This window comes from Gymnoscopelus braueri, assembly GCF_963280865.1.
Source record: "Gymnoscopelus braueri genome assembly, chromosome: 2".
Taxonomy (NCBI): Eukaryota; Metazoa; Chordata; class Actinopteri; order Myctophiformes; family Myctophidae; genus Gymnoscopelus; species Gymnoscopelus braueri.
This window is the reverse complement of record NC_137604.1, coordinates 20,520,982-20,541,132: the sequence shown is the minus strand read 5'-3', so window position 1 is coordinate 20,541,132 and position 20,151 is coordinate 20,520,982. Positions and strand designations below refer to the sequence as shown.

Here is a 20,151-nt window from a genome sequence, read left to right as displayed (position 1 = left end):
TCAAAATAGATCCTCTCACTTACAACCTCTTTATATTAGAGCCTGAAATGTAATTAACACGCAAATTGATTGTGACACATTTTACGCTATATCCCAAACTGCAGACTGCTCATTTCTCAGCCAACACTTTTTTTCTTTTTTACGATGTGAAAAAGAACATTTCATATAATATATACCAAATTGCTGTAATTTATACAATAGTTACTGGTTTTGGCCTCGCTGGGATTTCAAGCCAACAGTAAAAGAGAAAATTGATGCTGCTGCCGAGGGTTTTCTCAAATATAGTGCATCACAACTTTGGCTGCTAAGAGCGTATGAGATTGTGGTGACATTCTTGGGTTTGTGAATGAGACCACAGCGTGGCCGCACAAAGTTCCTCGTCCCAAGCCCTCAAACCTAACTCGCCCACTTGCATTGTCTCTCGACTTTCCTCAAGAATGCTGACTTCTATGGCCAAATACAGTCCAGACAAAATTGCCAATTGCATTGTCACCTCTCGTGGCTTTTCTCTTAAACACTTTCTATTGGCAGCAGACTGTCAGGAGAAACCCTCTCAAGGCAGAAGAAAAAAGCGTCTGTTTGTGAACCTGGTATGACAGTAAAATCCTCAGTGTTCGTTTAACTCTGAGACTGTACAAATGTAACCAAATGCGGACCCATGAGGGTCCTTTTGGTTACACTCTCAGAGGTACAAATTGATAAATGAACACTGGGGATTTTACAGTGCAAGTGTTAATATATTAAAATAATGTGACTTCAAAAACACAATTAGCATTAAACATAGCATAGGAGGTTGTTTGGTTAAGAATTCAAATAAATTATTATTCAAATTATGGCACCCTTAATTGTAGTGAATTGATACATGTCTTGTTTATTTGTCTGGTCAAAGATGACAAGGTGACGGCTGAATCATTGTTGGGAATGGAGCCATCAGGAATGGCATTTCCTTATTCCTTTCAGTTGAGTACAGCAAGAATATTTTCTCTCATTACCCTGCGTTCAAATACAGGGCTCCGTGAAGCCATAAGAGGAAGTATCTTTGGCAGGAAACGTTAAACCAGTATTTAAATGCAGGCTCGAAGCCGTTCTGATGTGGATTGGATCAACTTGTTAAGTCAAATGAAAGGTCAAGATATTTTCCACGGCACTGTGCAACCCAATGCTATTTAAACCGCTCTTAAGTGGGCATGTCTATGCGGGTGACCTTGTGTGAAAAAAGCCCAATGAGGCTAGATGTAAGATTAAAGCGGAAAATGTGGAATTAGGTACAAACTCACATGATGCATGGAAAAATAGATAGTTACCTCTTGGTTTCACGGTAATATGAATTTCTCCCTTGGAGTTTGGTTCTGCTGGCAGGCATGCCTGCGTATCCTATCTCACATCACTGCTCAACATCTGATTGCCCAGACCAGAGACGACTCTGGCAACACATTCCATCCTCAGACTGCGTAAAAACTTCAGATGCGAGAAGCGAGAACAAACAGGGTGAGAGTGACGTGCGGCGATGTTGCTGAGGATGACACTTTTGGCCCCGTCCGTATACTCTGTGGTGTCAGCAAATGTCCACCTTACTGTTAGGCCTGTACCTGCGATTCTTTGTGTCACTGTCAACACATCTCACAGGTATTGGGTTCCATGACTCCCTCACTCTTGTAAATGATCGGTTTGTTTGTCAAGAGGGCCCCACTTCAGCAGGGAATTCACACATTGTTGGTGGTGGACAGCTCAACTCATCTGGACTCACACAAAGTATGGCTTCAATGGTTGGTACAACAAGCATGCGACTCTGGACAGTCTCGATTTGATCCCTGTCTTTCCTGCCGTGATACCCAGGATTCGAACAAGAGAGGCTTCCAGAAAAAGCTGCATTCCTGGATTGTGAACGAACAACAACCAGACTTGATTTTTTTAATATTTTATTCTCTCACATACCTTAATGTGTCGAAACTTGGCCACTACGCTTTATGAACTGGTTAAGTGGTTTCGCTGAAGCATGAGAGTAAATGAAATGGCCCCATACATGCAAAAAGAGTTTTCATTTCTGGTGCCGGCTGAGGGGAGAGTGCTTCCCATGGAGTTCAAGCTGACCTTGAAGGACAGATCTGCTTTCAGACTCGGTAACAACTTCTGACACAGTTCACTCGCCTGCATGCTGTTACAGAAATGTCCTTTGGGGTATAGGGAGAGGGAGTCTAAAACTAAATACACTCAACGAAACATCAGGGGGGGAGAGGTAACTGCACTTTGTGTGTAGCTTTCTCTCAGCGTACCTGTATCGGATGAATCTCGGCATGGGTTCGGGCACTCTACTGTTCGACTCTCATCCCCATCTTGCACGACACTATGGAGATTAGATAGAGTTGAGGGTATGGGATCTAAACGTAAACCATCTGGGTCACAAGAGGCCCCCGCTGTATGAGGGGACAGAGAGGCAGCTTTTCAGATAGGAAATGAAAGAACGGCATGAAAATCAGACTTCACGCCAGTCAAACGATGAAGCAAAGTTTTGGTTACCTGGATGAGATATAAGTTACTTATAGTATCTCCAAATGAGCATTTTAAAGAAACAGACAACCAAAAGGTTTGGTCAATCATTCTAATGCTGTTGGGATAATTTTTTGGGGGTAGAATGAAGGCCAAATTACCTTGAAAGATATAATTTTCAATTATCTGGGGTATGTGACAGTCAGGGATCATAAAACATAGAAAACTACACACGGTTATACAGTGAGATTCAAATTAGTAAACTATTCAATGATGTTAATGTTGTTTAATCTATTTAGGCTGTAATCATCTCGAAAAAAAATGATAAAGTTATTTGCGGAGCAAAGTAGGGTGGGAAGAGGGAGATCTTGTGTGCTCGGACTGACCACAAGCTATTTTCTCATTGGCAATTCTAGAATGATGGGTTAAACCAATTAAGCTAAACAGAAATCTGTCTTCTGAGAACCATCTATCTTCTCTCCCTAAGTCCTAATTGTGTATTTGATACTGTTGATGACTGTCAGTCATTCACTGGGCTCTGGGGTTGGGTTGGATGGATAAACCAAAGCGCACAACCATCTTGTGCTGACTGAATGCATGTGTCACGGTGGGAAAGCAGAGAGAAAGGATTGACATTAAATAATGAATGGTACGTGCCACCTCACCTGAAGTGCTGATATTTATACTGTAGGTCTACCCAGGGAAATAATTATGTCAAATGACTGCATTACTAAATTCCTAAGAAGAAACCAAGTGGTTAGGCTAACATTACATTGATTTAATTTGTGTTTTCTCAATGCAAGGTCATTCCAGTGAACTAAGCTTTATGTAGGCCCGCTATAATGGGTAGGATATTCACCACTAACCAATTAATGTGATTCCTTCAAAATTGCTCTTTAGTTGAAAATCAATTACAACTAATGGAGCGACTTTTCTTTCTTTCTTCATCTGTGTCTCTGTCTATGGATGTCAGAAAAAACCCTGCAGAAACGTTTTGTGATGTTGTACCGTCATCAACTTCAGGTTTAGACGTGAAACAGTTAACTGTCAGAACTTGCTTCCTTCCAGCTATATTCACTGGACTATGAAATATTTAGAGGACAATTGGTTAAGTGGAGTTAACCATTGCCTTTTCTCCCCGAGGTATCTTCCTTTTTGATCCTGCCGAGCCTGGCGCCTTCCAAAACACAACTTGTCTGGCTTATTAAATAGTTTGACCTGGAGAAAAAACGCCTGTTGCTTCTCAACTGAGGCTGCAGTGGAACAAAAAGGGCCCATGACAGGCCTTAAATTGCTGTAATGCTGTGTGACCAACAGTCATACTTAATGAATTTCTCTCCTCATTATGCACGTTTCCCTGCCTGTCTTCCTTTCATGCGCCTATAAAGGTCGTTTCAAATCAGGTTGTTTGCAGAATTAATTCATGAAAATCGTGAGTTAAAAAAATATTTATTTGAAATTAGTTTGGGCTATTTTGGTCGGTCACAGGCCAAAAGATGTACGCATGCCTATATATATAGGATATAGCTGTACTTTTCTTTAAGTACAGTTTTTACCAGTGGTGTAAAGTAACTAAATACATTTACTCAAGTACTGTACTTAGTACAATTCTGAGGTATTTTTTACTGTACTGCAGTATTTCCAATTTTCTGTACTTTTACTTCTACTCCACTACATCTCAAAGGTAAATAATGTACTTTCACTCCACTACAATTATTTGAAAACTTTAGTTACTAGTTGCTTTGTATATTTTGATTATTATTACAAAACATACAGTAACTTAAACATACACATTTCAGCCATTTGAAAATAGCCGATCTACAAGCTCACAATGCGTTGCCATGCGACACATTGTGAGCTTGTAGATCTGCCATTTTCAAAAAGTTTCATACATTTGAAAACTGGTGAAACAGGACATTCTGCATAATGAGTACTTTCTATTTTGGCACTTTAAGTACATTTTGACACCAATACCTTTAGAATCCCGGACTTTCACTTAACGTAACAGATTATTTCTACATTGCAGTATTGATACTTTTACTTAAGTAAGACAATGTGAGTACTTTTTTCCACCACTGGTTTTTACAGTAGTGTTGCCTAGGCTAATTCAACAAAAAGGTTCCAAATAGTGTCCTAGTACCAAGTGGATAGAGGGCTAAATAATGCTCAAAAGTCCTCCCCACTGGGTAATTGCACTAAAATTGCTCTACTTTGTGAGCAGTGGAGACAAAACCCCTTGAGCCATCAATACCCCCGCACAGCATGGGGTCTGTATGATTAACTTCTCCTTCCTTTCAAAGGCCCCCTTGATGTCTCTTATGGAAGGCAGCGGGCCAATAGGGAACGAGGGTCGGAGATGACGTCACGGGGGACAACGTGGTGAGCTGATTGGTCGGCTCGGGGAGGGGAACGCTTCACCACCAGGGTTGCCATGTCCGCTTATTATAAGCTACTTTGGGCTTGGTTTTCTGTACAGTTGCTTGTAAATTATTGGTAGGGTTGCTGTTTTTGGGGCTTGTTTCTAAAGTGTAGTTGCTTCTTTGGGGCTCGTTTCCTAATGTTGTTTAAACCAGTGGTTCTTACATTTTCATGTCAAGGACCCCCAAATTAATATGTATTTGTAGACCCAACCTTCTGAAAATATTTTGTGCCAGAGACCCCCATACAAGATTTTTTGGATTAGAAAAATACTCCTAAATTTTCACTTTTTTCCCCCAAGATTCTTGAATAGCAGTTCTGCAGTTGTGAGCTTGTAGATCGACTATTTTCAAATAGCCAATGTATACAGGGTTAGAGAGTGCTCATGTGGCTTCTTTTGGGCTTGTTTCCCTAGACCCGGTTTGCTTGTTTCTCTCGCGCAACCTGGCAACCCCGGTCACTGCCCTTTTATAGACGACCCCCGTCTGGCGGAGTTAAGCTACTGTGAGACGTTCTGACAGCAGCAGAAAACATTGGATCACTATAACACTCACACAGGCTAAGATCTCCATCCAAAACCCACTGTCCTGTTAGCGGCCTGATCGGAGGTGTATGGCCCCCCCAGACCCCCTCACAATGATGAATCACATACAGGGGTCGCCGATCAGTGACAAGAACAAACTAACGCACAAGAAAGAAGACACGGATGATACGGAGGAATCCGAGGATCTCCAGCCTAAAGACATGACAACCGACAAAGGATCCTACAAAACCCAGCGGAGCATCAACTGTCTTCCGTTCAGCGTGGAATCGCTGATCTCCAAGACCACCAAGACCACCTGTCGGACTGTTTACTCCCCCTCCTCAGACTTGAGTCCCGTCCACCAGAAGTCACTGGCGGCCCAGAGCGCGCAGTTTTCTCCAAAGACTTTTTACGCGGATCAGAGGAAAGTTACCGCGGAGGGTTCCTCTCAAAGTGGATCCACTGGATCCTGCGAACCCTGCAACGACCGATCCAGCAGTCCTCCGTTTTGTGAGAAAGATCAGAGCACTTGGTTCCATCATCAGTCGTCCTCCTTTTCTTCTCCTACCAGTAAGTCCTTCCTTCCCTCTGAAGTAGTGACAATTTCGAATGAATTGAATACACAGGAGTCAGGACCCCAATGGAAACAAGCCATAGTGCTTTCTAGGGGTTTTAATCCTTTTAGCATCCTTTTGTAGAACTGTATTTTCTGTGCTTTTTTGCAAACTGTTAATAAAGTGTTCAATCAATCAAATCAATCAATCAGAAAGCTTGACATGTTTGGCAAAACTGAAAGAAATACAGTAGGCTACTGCAGTCAGTCAGTCAGTTATGGATTGTAGATGAATTATGAGCGTCACCAGGGAAAATATAGTTTTATTCTGCGGCAATGATATGCCATAAGCCTGTTGAGTTCTATACTGTATAATGCTTTTATACCACTGGTTCACAAACTTTTTAGCTCAAGACTCAAAAGAGAAATCAGATGTTTGCCCAGGACACAAACTCACAACGCCTTGAGAGCTTGTAGATCGGCTATTTTCACTACTTCTTAAACATTTTGTTTTTGAATGTATGGAATTTCTTAGATTTTTGGTATTTATTTATGAAATTATTTTTGAAACAATTCAGAATTTGTTTTTAATTCATGAACATTTCAGATTTTGGGGGGGAACATTTTAAACATCTTTTGAAATAATGAAAAACTTTGTTTAGGGGATATTCGCTCGCGACCCATAAAAATGGACCCGCCACCCACAAATGGGTCCCGACAGTGTTTTATACCATTTGCCTTTTAAGCATTAAATAGCCTACTTCATATCATATGAATATATCACAGCCTATCATATTCCATATTAATATGGCAGTGCAATGTGTATGTTTGTAATTCTGTTGTTAAGAAACAACAACAAAACAACTCAGGACGCAGTTATTGACATATCGTTATCTGCCTATATAGTTGTGCCTTACACGTTGCTTGCTGATTGATTGATTGATTGATTGATTGATTGATTGATTGATTGATTGATTGATTGATTGATTGATTGATTGATTGATTGATTGATTGAATACTTTATTAACAGTTTGCCATAATAAAAAAAGCACAGAAAGTACAGTTCTATACAAGGTCTGCTAAAGGATGAGGTTTCATCCTTTTGGCAGTGCTTTCAAAGCACCATGGCTGGTTTCCATTTGGGGTCCATCCATGTGTATTCAATTCATCGAAACATTTAATGACAAACAGTGCTACATTATTGTGTTTTTTTTGTGTGTCTATTAGGAAGCTCAAGTCCCACTCCAGCGTGTCCTCTGAGGAAACACAAGAACAACAGAAAACCTCGCACCCCCTTCACTACCTCGCAGCTGCTGGCGCTGGAGCGCAAGTTCCGCCAGAAGCAGTACCTCTCCATCGCCGAGCGGGCCGAGTTCTCCAACTCCCTGAGCCTGACCGAGACCCAGGTGAAGATCTGGTTCCAGAACAGGCGGGCCAAGGCCAAGAGGCTGCAGGAGGCCGAGCTGGAGAAGTACAAAATGGCCTCGAAGCCCACGGTGCTCACCCCGTTCGGGCTGCCGTTCCCCCTCGGAGCGCACCTGGGGGGCTCCCACGCGTCCCTCTACGGACATCACTCCAGCGCCTTCCCCAGGCCCGGCCTGCCTGTACCCGGACTGTTCAGTGGACCTGTCACTTATGGAATGTACTATCTGTCTTAGGAAAAAATGCCTCCTCTCTTTGCCAGTGGTTGGAAAAAAGTACTCGCATTTTTTTTTACTTAGAGGAGTAGTTCACCCTAAACATTCTATCAATTATACACACCACATGCAAGCCTTGAATTAAATTCCTGGAGATTTTTTAGTTTTTGTCGCATTCCTAAGGCAATAATTTGATGACTGGCGTAGTCTCCAGTCTCCTATTGACCGACGACCCGGTCATAAAATTATTGGCTCATGAATGAGACAAAAACAAAAAATCTCTATGAATTCAAGGCTTCATGGGTGTAATTGATATAGAATATAAGACATTTTTTGGGTGAAATACTCCTTTAAGTAAAAGTATCAATACTGCAATGCAGAAATACTTACAAGTAGAAGTCCGGAATTCAAAATGTACTTGAGTAAAAGTACAAAAGTATTGGCATCAAAATGTACTTAAAGTAGGCTACCAAAAGTAAAAGTGCTCATTATGCAGAATGTCCCATTTCGCAAGTTTTCAAAAATATCCTTAGAAAATAACAGATCTACAAGCTCACAATGCATAGCCTCGTGATGCATTGTGAGCTTGTAGATCGGCTGTTTTCAAATGGCCGAAATATGGCTGAAGTATGTTTTGTAATAATGATCAAACTCTACAAAGTAGCCTAACTAGTAACTAAAGTTTTCAAATAATTGTAGTGGAGTAAAAAGAACAATATTTGCCTCTGAGATGTATAGTGGAGTAGAAGTGAAAGTATTTAAAATTGGAAATACTCAAGTAAAGTAAAAAATACCTCAAAACTGTACTTAAGGTACAGTACTTGAGTAAATGTACTTTACACCACTGCTCTTTGCCTTTAAAAAAACATGTTGAAGTCTATTTGTTCATGGTTGAAACAGGCAATACAGTACACTTAACCACTTAAACACTCTATTCTTATAGTAAAAGGCTACTCGGACCACTTTTCCCTTCTACACCAAATGTCTGCCAAAATTGTAAAAGCTCACAAAGTGATGTGCTGTGAGCTTGTAGATCTGCGATTTTAAGGTTCCCCCATGGAATTTGGATGCTGGGGTTCAAGTGGTTAACTCCTTGCATAAATGTAACCAAATGGACCCGTAGCCTAAAGAACAAAAAAACATTTGCTTACATTTTGTACAACACAGAGTTACAAATTGATTAATTTTACTGTGTGGTTGAAACAGGCCCACAGGTTTAGGATACAAATGAGGACGATGTTTTATTATCTAAGAAAAGAAGAAAAACAAAAACATTTCTATTTGGGATTGTTATGCCAGACATAATATTAGGATTATTAGGATGGGAGATATATCAAAATATATAACATTGAGTCAACATCAAGCTCTATCGAATTATGTGCTGTAATTTGAGACATATAGACTCAAGTTCAACCATAAATGTCATGTTTTCAAGCGATGTGCCTATATATCTAATAATTCCACCTAAAGTACCACATTGTGTGGGCCCAATGACCTAAATGTTCCTGCTCGTTTGGGGGAAAAGGGCATTTGAAATGGTCAAAGACATGAATGCAATAACCTAGTGCAGTGGTTCCCAAACAGTGGGTCGGGACCCATTTTTGGGTCGCGGGTCCATTTTTATGGATCGCGAGTAAATATCCCGTAAAAAAAAAATCTTTTCCTAGATTTAGTTTTTAAATAGCCTATTTAAGAATAAATTCAATTTCCCCGCCCCCAAAAAATCTAAAATTGTCATGAATTAAAAACAATTTCATTTTTTTCTCTAAATAATGTCATGAATAAATGCCAAAAATCTAAGAAATTCCATTAATGTTTAATAAGTAGTGGAAAATAACCAATCTACAAGATCACTGTGACATGCTGTGAGCTTGTAGATCTGCTATTTTGACTAGTTTGGGTCAGGGGGAGACATTAAATTGATCTTTTGGGTCTCGAGCTAAAACACGTTGAGAACCACTGACCTATATAGTGCATAGAAAGTTAGTTAAAAAGCAACATACAAGTACTTAAACGGCGCCAGTGCCTTAAGACCAATGTGTTCTCTAATCACTTGAATTGTTTCTTCACATTGAACGTTGACAGTTTATTTATCATTCCATTGTCCTTGGGTAAAATTGCAGTTTCCCAGAGCATTGCTGTTTGAATGTCTATTATTTCTTTGCAAAATGTATTTTTCTCATATTTCTATTCTGTAAAAAACATGTGGAGAGAAATTCTATTTTTTAGGAAACGCATGTCTTTAGATATTCTCTTTACTCACGCCGTGGCCTTTTTGAGTGTTATGATAAAGAAATAGATTATTTTCCAAGAAATGTTGCTGTAACAATAATGTAAATAAAATGTGTATTGTTTATAATATGCCCTGCAACACTGTTTGAAGAAAACGCAGGAAAATGGTATTTATTAAGTATTCTTGTTGTATCTGTACTGTGTACATACCTACACCTATCTAAAATATCAGTTATTGTAAAAAAGACTGAGTTCAGCAAATAAACAACATCAATTACAAGGGTCTCCTCATTGAAAAGCAGTTTAGTTCTTTTTAGGAAACGAATTGTTCATACGTTTTTTCACCAGTTAATTGATGATAATAATAAGCAGAATTCTGCCATATCTTTAATCTATATCAGTGTGTTCTACCGTTATACGCTGTATACGCCACAGTCCAGATTATTTTGGGGAAAAGCGTATACTAACCATTTCGTCCAAATGTTCTCTATATAAAGGCTCAACAAAGCCGTCATTACATAAAATGTACATGTAAATGTACTACATGTACATCAAATAGGCTATTGTAGAAATTCTACTGGTTCCCAAACTTTTTAGCTCGAGACCGAAAAGAGAAATTTGATGTCTCCCGTGACCCAAACTAGCGAAAATAGCAGATCTATAAGCTCACAACACGTCGCGATGCCACGTGTTGTGACTCGTGAGCTTGTAGATCTGATATTTTTACTTCCCTCTAATTAATGGATTTAAAAAAAATGGAATTCCTTTGAAAAACGTTTGAATTTGTTACAAAACTTACGGAAAATATTGGGGATTTTTTTGAAAATCTTTTGAAATAATAATAATTAAAAACTAAATGTAGGAAACAAAAAATAAAGGGCCATTTACTCACGACCCATAAAAACGTGGTCCGCGACCCACATATGGGTTCCGACCCACTGTTTGGGAACAGTGTTCTAAAACGTGTGATGCGCAATGCAGATCTTTACACTTCAAGACCAATCAGATTATTTTAGGCCTAAACTGAGGCACACGTTTTCATAGCCTATTAAATGATCAAATCAGTTAAACCTTACCTAATGTATCAGTGCTGCCTCCATTACAACAGCTTTTAGCTAGTGTACATGTGTGTACCACGGTAATTATGAGCGACCTAGTCATATAGTCAAATATATGAATGATGTACATTTAATTCAAGTTCAATTGTTGGCTACATTTCAACTGCAGCCTAATGGGCTGATAATAATTGTATAATTAACAATGGTGTATTTCGTTGAGTCAGTGGTTCCAGTCAAGGACCCCCGAATTGATACATATTAGGACCCCACGGACCCCTTTTAAAACAATTGTGTGCCAGGGACCACCTCAATAGACATTCTTTTGTTGTTAAATTAGATTTAGTATGATAACTAACAACTGTATTTGGGCAGATAACAGTGGAGAGACTCCAGAGAGTGAGTGAAAACCTATATTTGAATGGTCTTACCTCATTGGTGAAATAGAATAATGAAATTAAACTGGTGTGCCTCCACAAAGGACCCCTGGGTGTCCCCGGACCCCACTTTGAGAACCCCTGCGTTAAGAAGGTGGTTTGGCCTTATAAGACCTAACATCACTTCAGAATGATGCAGCCAAGAAAAACTAACGTTTATAATAACTTATCTTGAAGATTATAAACGTTAGTTTTTCTTGGCTGCTATTAGGAGCAGTGGTGTAAAGTAACTAAGTACATTTACTCAAGTACGTAGGCTAAGTAGCCTACAATCTTGAAGTAATTTTACTTTACTGGAGTATTTGCAATTTGCAATACATTTACTTACTCCACTACATCTCAGAGGCAAATATTGTACTTTTACTCAATTACAAATCTTTGAAAACCTTAGTCACTAGTTACTTTGCAAATATAGATGATTATATTATAAAACATACACATTAACCACTTTGGCCACAACCACAACACATCGCAATGCCACCCATTGTGAGCTTGTAGATCTGCTATTTTCAAACTTTTTAGTACTTTTACTTTTGGTACTTTAAGTATATTTTGATGCCAATACTTTGGTACTTTTACTCAAGTAACATTTTGAACAGAGGCCTTTTACTTGTAACAGAGTAGTTCTACATTGTGTTATTGCTACTTTTACTTAAGTAAACTATCTGAGTACTTCTTCCACCACTGAATATAGGAGCAATTGTAAGATTTCTGTTAAACCTTTAATAATCACACTTTTATGCTTTATTAGGCAGTAGTTCTCAACGTGAGGTCCAGGACTCCGGGGACCCCCAGGGGTCCTTACGGGGGTCTCTCCATGCAGAACAATTAGTTATTATAGCCACAATTTTAACAAGTTTAACCCTATACATGATATAGGCCTCATTGGCTATTTGTAAAAGTCGATCTACAAGCTCAACACATCTTAATGTGACTTGTTGTAAAGCTTGTAGATCTGCTTTTTTCAAAACATCCAGGGGAAAAATGGAGATACCTTGAATGTATTTGAAAGTATCAATACTGCTTTGTAGAAATACTCTTACAAGTAAAATTCCGGAATGAATTGTACTTGAGTAAAAGTACAAAAGTATTGGTATCAAAATGTACTTAAAGTACCCAAAGTAAAAGCACTCATTATTATGCAGAATGTCCCGTTTCACAAGGTATAAAATGTAGTACAATCTTTTGAAAATAGCAGTATAGATTAGCAACCAAAGTTTAAATAGGGCTGAAGAGGTTAATGTATATGTTTCGTTTCGTAATAATAATTCAAATCTACAAAGTAACTAGTGACTAAAGTTTTCAAATAATTGTAGTGGAATACGATATTTGTCTCTGAGATGTAGTGGAGTAAGTAAAAGTATTGAAAATTGGAAAGTAAAAATACTTCAAAATTGTACTGTACAGTACAGTACTTGAGTAAATGTAGCCTACTTGGTTACTTTACACCAATGCCAAATTGGGGGTCCTTGTTGTCCTTGACATGTAAACGTTTGAGAACCACTGAGTCATTAATACCCTCAGCAGTCAGCACTACCTAGCTAGCCAATAGCCATGGTTCACATGACGCTCGTCTGTCACAAGCGTCATGACGCTACTTGTTCTTGTTTTTTGAAAATGTTACATTTACAACCAGTACATCTACATAAACGTTCAAATTTCAAACATAAAGTTCTGACCTTACGGCCACAAATGTTAAAAGTTAAAGCGCCTGAGTCTAAGTACCCGTATCTTCCGTATTGTTCAATAAAAAGCATTTTAATCCGATCGGCGGCCATTTTCTTTCTTTCTTTCTTTCTTAAAAATAATAATAATAATGTATCAGAGTGCAATACACCTCCCAACCAATAGGGGCATGTAGTTGAAAGCATATGGAGAAAATAAGAAGAAAATGGCTGGTGATCAGATTAAAAATATTTGTATTTAACAATACGGAAGATACGGGTACTTAAATTTAAGCGCTTTAACTTGTAACATCCGTGGCCGTAGTGTCAGCACTTTATATTTGAAATGTAAACGTTCATGTAGATTTACTGGTTGTAAATGTAAAATGTTCTAAAAAACAGGAACAAGTAGCGCCATGACTGTCATGGTATGACACAGTCATGTTTCAGGGCTACACGTCTACCATACATACACCATACCACCAGAGGGCAGTAGCCGACTCGCTACGGGGTCTCTCAGCTCTGAAAAGCGGAGACGAAGCAGTCGAGCCCATCCTGTTCTGCGTGCGCATTCCCTGTCTGAAGGAGCAACTGAGAGGTGAGTGAGTCAAAAGAACAATTTGTTCACACTTATTTAACTTAATACACGCAGTTTAGAACATGACGGTGTATTGAGCAGACATTTACAACGTGTGCATCGCATGCAAAAGCAAACACGCTTTCCCTGCGGCCGTTTGATAGAGAGATACAAGCATGGCAATCTGACCTTGGTTGGAAACAACGTTAGCAAGAGGCCAACGTTAGCTAATCTGCTAGCCTGTCTTTAGCTGCGAGTTAAAAGAGAATGACCTGAGTCTAGTTGTAATGACATAAACACAGTGTTAAAGCTTCTATATCCGTGTTGTTCTTTTAATACAGGCCTTCATCTTGCCTGTTACATAATAAAGTAACTTTGACAGCTGACAGCAATCAATGTGACTCATGAATGTCACTCAGTTATGAATATACAGTGTTGATTAACTACACCCAGTGGTTCTCAAAGTTGGTTCTAGGGACTCTCTGGGTTTCTTTTTTAGGGGTTCTAAATGGATCCTTACAAGTCTAACTCTTGACAGCATACAAATGGAACCAAATGGACCCTTTGGTTCCATTTGTATGCTGTCAGAGTTAAGGGGAGACCTTGAAATGTAAAGGTTTGAGAACCACTGAACTACACCCTTTACTGTGTCATTATTTTGCTTGCAAACACGTTATGCACTATTTAGTCTTCCAGTGGTGGAAAAAGTACTACACTTTTTACTTAAGTAAAAATATCAATACTGCAATGTAGAAATACTCTGTTACAAGTAGAAGTCCAACATTCAAAATGTACTTGGGTAAAAGTATTGGTATCAAAATGTATTTAAAGTAGAAAGTACTCATTATGCATTATGTCCCATTTCACACGTTTTCAAATGTATAAAAATCTTGACATTTGCAGATCTATAAGCTCACATTGTGACCTTGTAGATCGGCTATTTTCAAATGGCCGAAATGTATATAGTGTTGAAGTGGTTACTGTATGTTTTGTAATAATAATCCAAATCTACTAAGTAACGACATTTTTCAATAATTATAGTGGTGTAAAAAGTACAATATTTGCCTCTGAGATGTACAAGTAAAAGTATTGAAGAAAGTAAAAATAACTCAAAATTGTTAACTTAATTACAGTACTTGAGTAAATGAAATTAGTTACTCTCGACCACTGATACACACCCTTTACTGTTAGTCAGGGGATATTAGCAGAAAGATTTCCAATCTTGGAATAAATTCCTTACCAAAAAAAATCTTCACCAATGTGTTTGTAAAGGTGTCTAGTAACACATCTCACAAAGACTGAAATTCAGTTTCCCTAGGAGAATTTTTGACAGCTGCTGAAAGTTGGGGTACCCACCATTTCCCTGCATTTCCATGCAGGGCAAAAACAATCCAATTTTAATTCTGTTTTAAGTTGCATGTGAGGGGTCAAACTAGGGTGTTTTTATGATTCTGAATCCATTGCAAGCATTTGGTTTTGCACCAAAACCACTCCTTGGGCTAAAAACGGCCATAGCCATCCTTGTCCAGGTATACTTTTTGTGTAAAAAGCCCATTGAGATTGGGCTGTTTTTAGCCCAATCTCAATGGGCTAAAACATACTGTCTTAATAGTCCTCACTTTAGTTTGAACTAAACAAAATAATTATTGTACAATGAATGAGTGTATATTTCCTGATCGTCTATCTATGTGTGACCATATTATGACCCATTTCTTCTTCCCCCGCTGCTTTTCTTTCAGATTACCATGGCAGCTCGCCGTTTTGCGATGAAGGCCGTTGACTGGGTGGCATTTGCAGAGAGGGTGCCACCCAACCAGAGGGGCATGTTCAATGCCTTGAAGACTCGCAGCGATGCCATCGGTGGAAAGTCAGTACTGCTCACATTAGACATAACAAAATAACTGACGAGTATACACACACCAACCTTATACTGCACAGTAGAATCAGAATCTTTTTTTTTTATTGTCACGTCATAGGTTAAGTGGGTGGAATTTGTTTTTGTGCGTGCTCCATCATTTACTTATTTGTATTAGCATTAATACAACCTTTTGAATCTGTATACTTCTACATACATTCATGTTCCTGTGCACTGTCCTGAAAATATTCTAAAGCAGAGTCTTGAGTAATCTGCCAGACCAAAGTACACCTATATTGTGTACTTGTATTCATAGTTAAGCTATCTTGTGGCAACGTATTGCCTTGTATATTAGTTTGTTTATTTAAAAGAATTTGAAAACCGTCACGATTTATTGCTTTGCATAAACTTATTCAGTTACCTCCTGTTTTACCCCAGTTTTATGAACAGGCATGACCACTTTCTCTCCTAAACACTTTCCTCATAGTGTAGAAGAGTCATACTATATAGGTCTCTCATTTACTAGATATGGTCATCTTACTGTAATTGTATTTTTCTGTACACAAGGCTAGCTCACCTTCCAGAGGCCCCTGTAGGGATTGACTGGACTCACTACCAAAAAGCTGTGGCCAGACCTGGGATGGTGGCTGAGTTTGAACAGAAGGTGAGATTTTGATCACATTTTTTACATTATTAACTGTGGCAAATGCCTTGTCAAAGCTATGGGAAAATAGTTCCTTGGGCCAATTAACCACATGAACCCAAGGGTCCCTATTCTGTGAATGTTGTAATAAAATGGCCGATCTGCAAGCTCACAGTGCCTCGCAAACACGTCAGTGTTGCAATGGTTAGTTTGTTTTTGTGGTGTGTCCTGGGCCATTGGCGTTAGTCAGCCAGTAGCCAGGATCCATTCCCCCGACTGAGCATGTTGAATCATTTAGGAGCGAGAGGTCACTGTTTGGCTGTTAATCTTGAGCAAATCAGACCTCGAAAAGAACTAAGCAGCGAGCTAACGACAGATGAATAGAGGGCACATGCAGCAATATTGATGTGAGAGAGTAATGTGGAAATGGGCCGTATTTTTATGGTGTGGTTCTGCAGGAAGCTAGCCATCGAGTGTGTGTGTGTGTGTGTGTCTGACTCTGGACCAAATGTCTAGTGCACTGCACACTGCCAGTAGGCCACAGAAGTACCTCCACTAAATGTGTCGTTTCTATTGACAGTTCTCCCAAAGTTATCTTGAGTGATATTTCTTTCTGTATATTGCCAAAGTGATTAATCCTAAAACCTGGAAACAAGTTTGCATTTTTGCATTTAACGATTCCCTTATCTGAAAGTCAATGGGTTGTTTGAATGCGTTTTTGGTTAGATGCCTGAAATCATGTCTGTAGTTTACACGGGTTTAGGAGATTTATCACAGCTGTATGGGATATCTAGCCTGGAAACCTGATGAATCTGCTATAGAGAATACTGCCCAGATAGTCTTGAAACTTGCTTACCTCAATACAATTATATAGTGTGCACATCAAAAAAGGAGATCAGAAAATGGATATGTCTTAAATATTTTTTTCCGAACTGATTATTTGATGATCATTATCACACAATCATTTGTTCACTCTCCTTGATTTCAGTGCATTCCATCAAACATCTGGGTCCAGTTTGCCTCCTAGTAGTGTCTATGGCAAATGCTATGGCATGGAACTCTGAGTGTCCTTTTACCATAGCCTCCTCTTCTTTGCTGCTCTGCTAATACTGTATATCCCATGATACAGACTACTGCCCCCCCCTCCTGGTATAGAGGGCACAGAAGTTGGCCATCAACTGGCTGTTAGCTCTAGTCTTTGGTGTGTTCGAGCTCAACATGTACTGGAGATGTAAAGGCGACACAAAGCGATCTGACTTGTCGCTCTTAGTTCTTGCAAGTTGACATGGGGTGTCGCAGCCTTTAGTTGGAGCTTAGAGGGTGGCTAGATTGTGACAACATGCTTTAGAAAGGAGGAAAAACCAACAACATCTATAGGTGGCACATTTGACATAATGTGTCGGTCTCAATGAAACCTTCATACAGGCCAAGACAATTTTCAGGCCTTGTGATAATCAACAAGATGTCAAATGCAGATTTAACCCATTAAGACCGGCTACGGGTACGCATCTGTGTCATTTTAAGATTTCTTTGGCTATTCAAAAATAGCAGATATACAAGCTCATAGCGCGGCACCGAGCTTGTAGATCAGCTATTTTAGAAAAATCGAATCTAAATTGAAAAATGTGTGCAAATCTTTGAATAATATATTTTTTAATGCGAACATTTGTAACTTACTTAAATCTTTGCTTTTGGGGGGGTCCCTGGAACAACATATTTTGAGATGGGGGTCCGCGGCCAAATATATCATTTTGGGTGGTCCTTGGCATGAGAAAAGTTTGAAGACCACTGATATTATAGCAACATAAGTTTTTTTTCAAAAAGCTGTTAGGATTTAGAAGACATTTGAACACAAATGTTCGCTTTAAAAATATATATATTCAAAGATTTGCACAAATATTCAAGATTTAAAAAATAAAAAGCAGATCTACAAGCTCATAGCGCGGCACTCTGTGCCACGCTGTGAGCTTGTAGATCTGCTGTTTTTGAATAGCCCAAAGAAATCTTAAAATGGCACAGAGGCGTTCCCGGTCTTAATGGGTTAAGATGGGATTTTGTTAGGATTTTGTTAAGCTTTTGTGACAATGACGGCTCACACAGATGTTCTTCCAACAGTTCTCAGCCATGACGATCCCAGAGCCTGTCGACACACAAACTGCATTGATCGACGCACAGGAGGCAGAGGCAGTAAGTGTCCCAACAAATAATATGCACATTTTTCAGTCCATCCTGCCTCAGGAATCTACAATGTTGTCTTGTTTATCATTTAAAATGTCATATCTCAGCTGTCGGGCAGAAACCAACTACTATGTCCAAAATATTAACTTCTCAGAAGAAAAAAAACCCACAAAAAATACATGTGTTTAAAACAACAACACTGCCTCATTTAAGTTGGTATGGTGACTTTATACATTGTCAGATACTTGAATGTGTCCTTATATTTTCATCACTTTACCCAGCTCCAGTGGAGTTCGGAGGTTTTTGACCATTATACTTATTTTTTCCCATCATTCATTAGAATGACGAAGACAGACGGGAAAGAACCCTGAGTTAGGTGGTTTGAACGACAGTTTGAGGATCCAATGGAGTTAGGAGGTTTAGTCAGAAGTGCTTCTTAACACTTCATTGTTTCAGTATTTGTGAAACCCACACATAGACATAAAGGGTGTTCAATAGCACAAATAGCACTTGATTTATTAAAGAAAATAAAAAAGATAGTTGGTTTCTGCCCAACAGCGACGATATGCTACTATATGTCCATGAATTAAGATTTCAGCACCGTAGTGCTGTTTGTGTGTTCTCTCATTTACATCAAGAGAGATAATGATTGTGTCCTTTCCAACAGAATAAAAGTGCTTTGACCTATGCCGAAGAGTCGAAGGCCCGTATTGTCGCGTATGAGGCAGAGGTGAGGCTGCGTAGTTCACTGATTGTCAATGGTTTGAAACTAAAGTCACAAAAGGGTGGTTACATAGTTACATACACAGTCAGATCCTGAGTATTAATGTTATTCTATGAGTGTACACACTCAGAGTTCCAGTTTCTTCTATTTTAATACTCAGGATTTTGCAGTGTAGATGACATGAAAATAAATGTAATATTCTTAGACACAGATGCGCTCACATGTTAAACAACATGTGAGGTAGATGAGCTATGATTTATATAAGTATAGATGTTTGTTGGTGTACACTCACCATTGTACTAACATTATACTTGATTACACTGAGCGTGACACAATGTAATCACTCAAGTACCAAATATGTAAATAAAGACTGATTAGAGGTATAGAATTGAAATAAACTGTACAATAATGACATATCCTTCTATTCATTATAAGTTTGCATCTTTTTTTTTATCATCTTGGCTAAAGTAATGCTTGAATTTCCTGCCTGAGATCACTCAAGTCTTATCTCTAGACTAATGTTTATCTGCCCTACTAGTGTCCACTACTATATATTCCACTATCAGTTCCATCTCTTAACCATGTCTTCCCCCACCCCCCTCTCTTGCTTTCATTTTGCAGCTTGCTAAATTCCAGAATATGATCCCCTTCGATCAGATGACGATTGAAGATCTGAATGACACTTTCCCCGAGACCAAATTGGACAAGGTCAAATACCCCTATTGGCCACACAAGCCTATTGCCGAGCTGTAAACTCCTCACTGGACACTTGCCCCACAATAAAGATTATGTACATTTAATGAGAACCATGTCATGGCTGGCTTCTTCAATAAAGAAAAATCCAAATGTTTCAAATATCTTGCAAAGCAGTCAATCCAGTTGAAGTAAAGTAGTGTGACCATTGGAAATGATGTGCGGATGAATTATGTACCACTAGATGGCACTGTGGGCACAGCTTTACTTAGGGGAAAAAGCTACATTACTGTATTTTAGTTGGAAAGTGTGGAATGAGGAACATCACTGATGACTGAAGTCTGCAGTTGGTGGTGGTTCAGTCAGTGGCCCTCAAACGTTCTCAATGCAAGGCTCCCAAAATTGATATGCATTTTAGATAATTATGAACAATATATTTTGATTTTTTTCTTTCATTTATTGCCCATCTACAAGC

The 20,151-nt window shown here is 39.0% G+C and overlaps 2 protein-coding genes across 2 annotated transcripts; both read left to right on the top strand.

Annotated features, from left to right (window-relative positions):
- Positions 1 to 5,541: 5,541 nt before the first annotated feature.
- On the top strand, positions 5,542 to 7,639 carry LOC308101417 (homeobox protein MSH-C-like; the record flags this gene model as incomplete). The annotated part of the gene is made up of 2 exons (XM_080450837.1): positions 5,542 to 5,998; positions 7,209 to 7,639. 2 exons carry the CDS (start codon positions 5,542 to 5,544, stop codon positions 7,637 to 7,639), a joined length of 888 nt encoding a protein of 295 aa, XP_080306963.1.
- A 5,914-nt stretch (positions 7,640 to 13,553) lies between these two features.
- Positions 13,554 to 19,838, top strand: LOC308105250 (ATP synthase subunit d, mitochondrial-like). Its single transcript, XM_080455890.1, has 6 exons — positions 13,554 to 13,604; positions 15,323 to 15,450; positions 16,006 to 16,102; positions 18,197 to 18,268; positions 18,927 to 18,989; positions 19,605 to 19,838. The coding sequence occupies exons 2-6, from the start codon at positions 15,329 to 15,331 to the stop codon at positions 19,734 to 19,736; spliced, it is 486 nt and encodes a 161-aa protein (XP_080312016.1). The 5' UTR covers positions 13,554 to 13,604; positions 15,323 to 15,328; the 3' UTR covers positions 19,737 to 19,838.
- Positions 19,839 to 20,151: the final 313 nt, after the last annotated feature.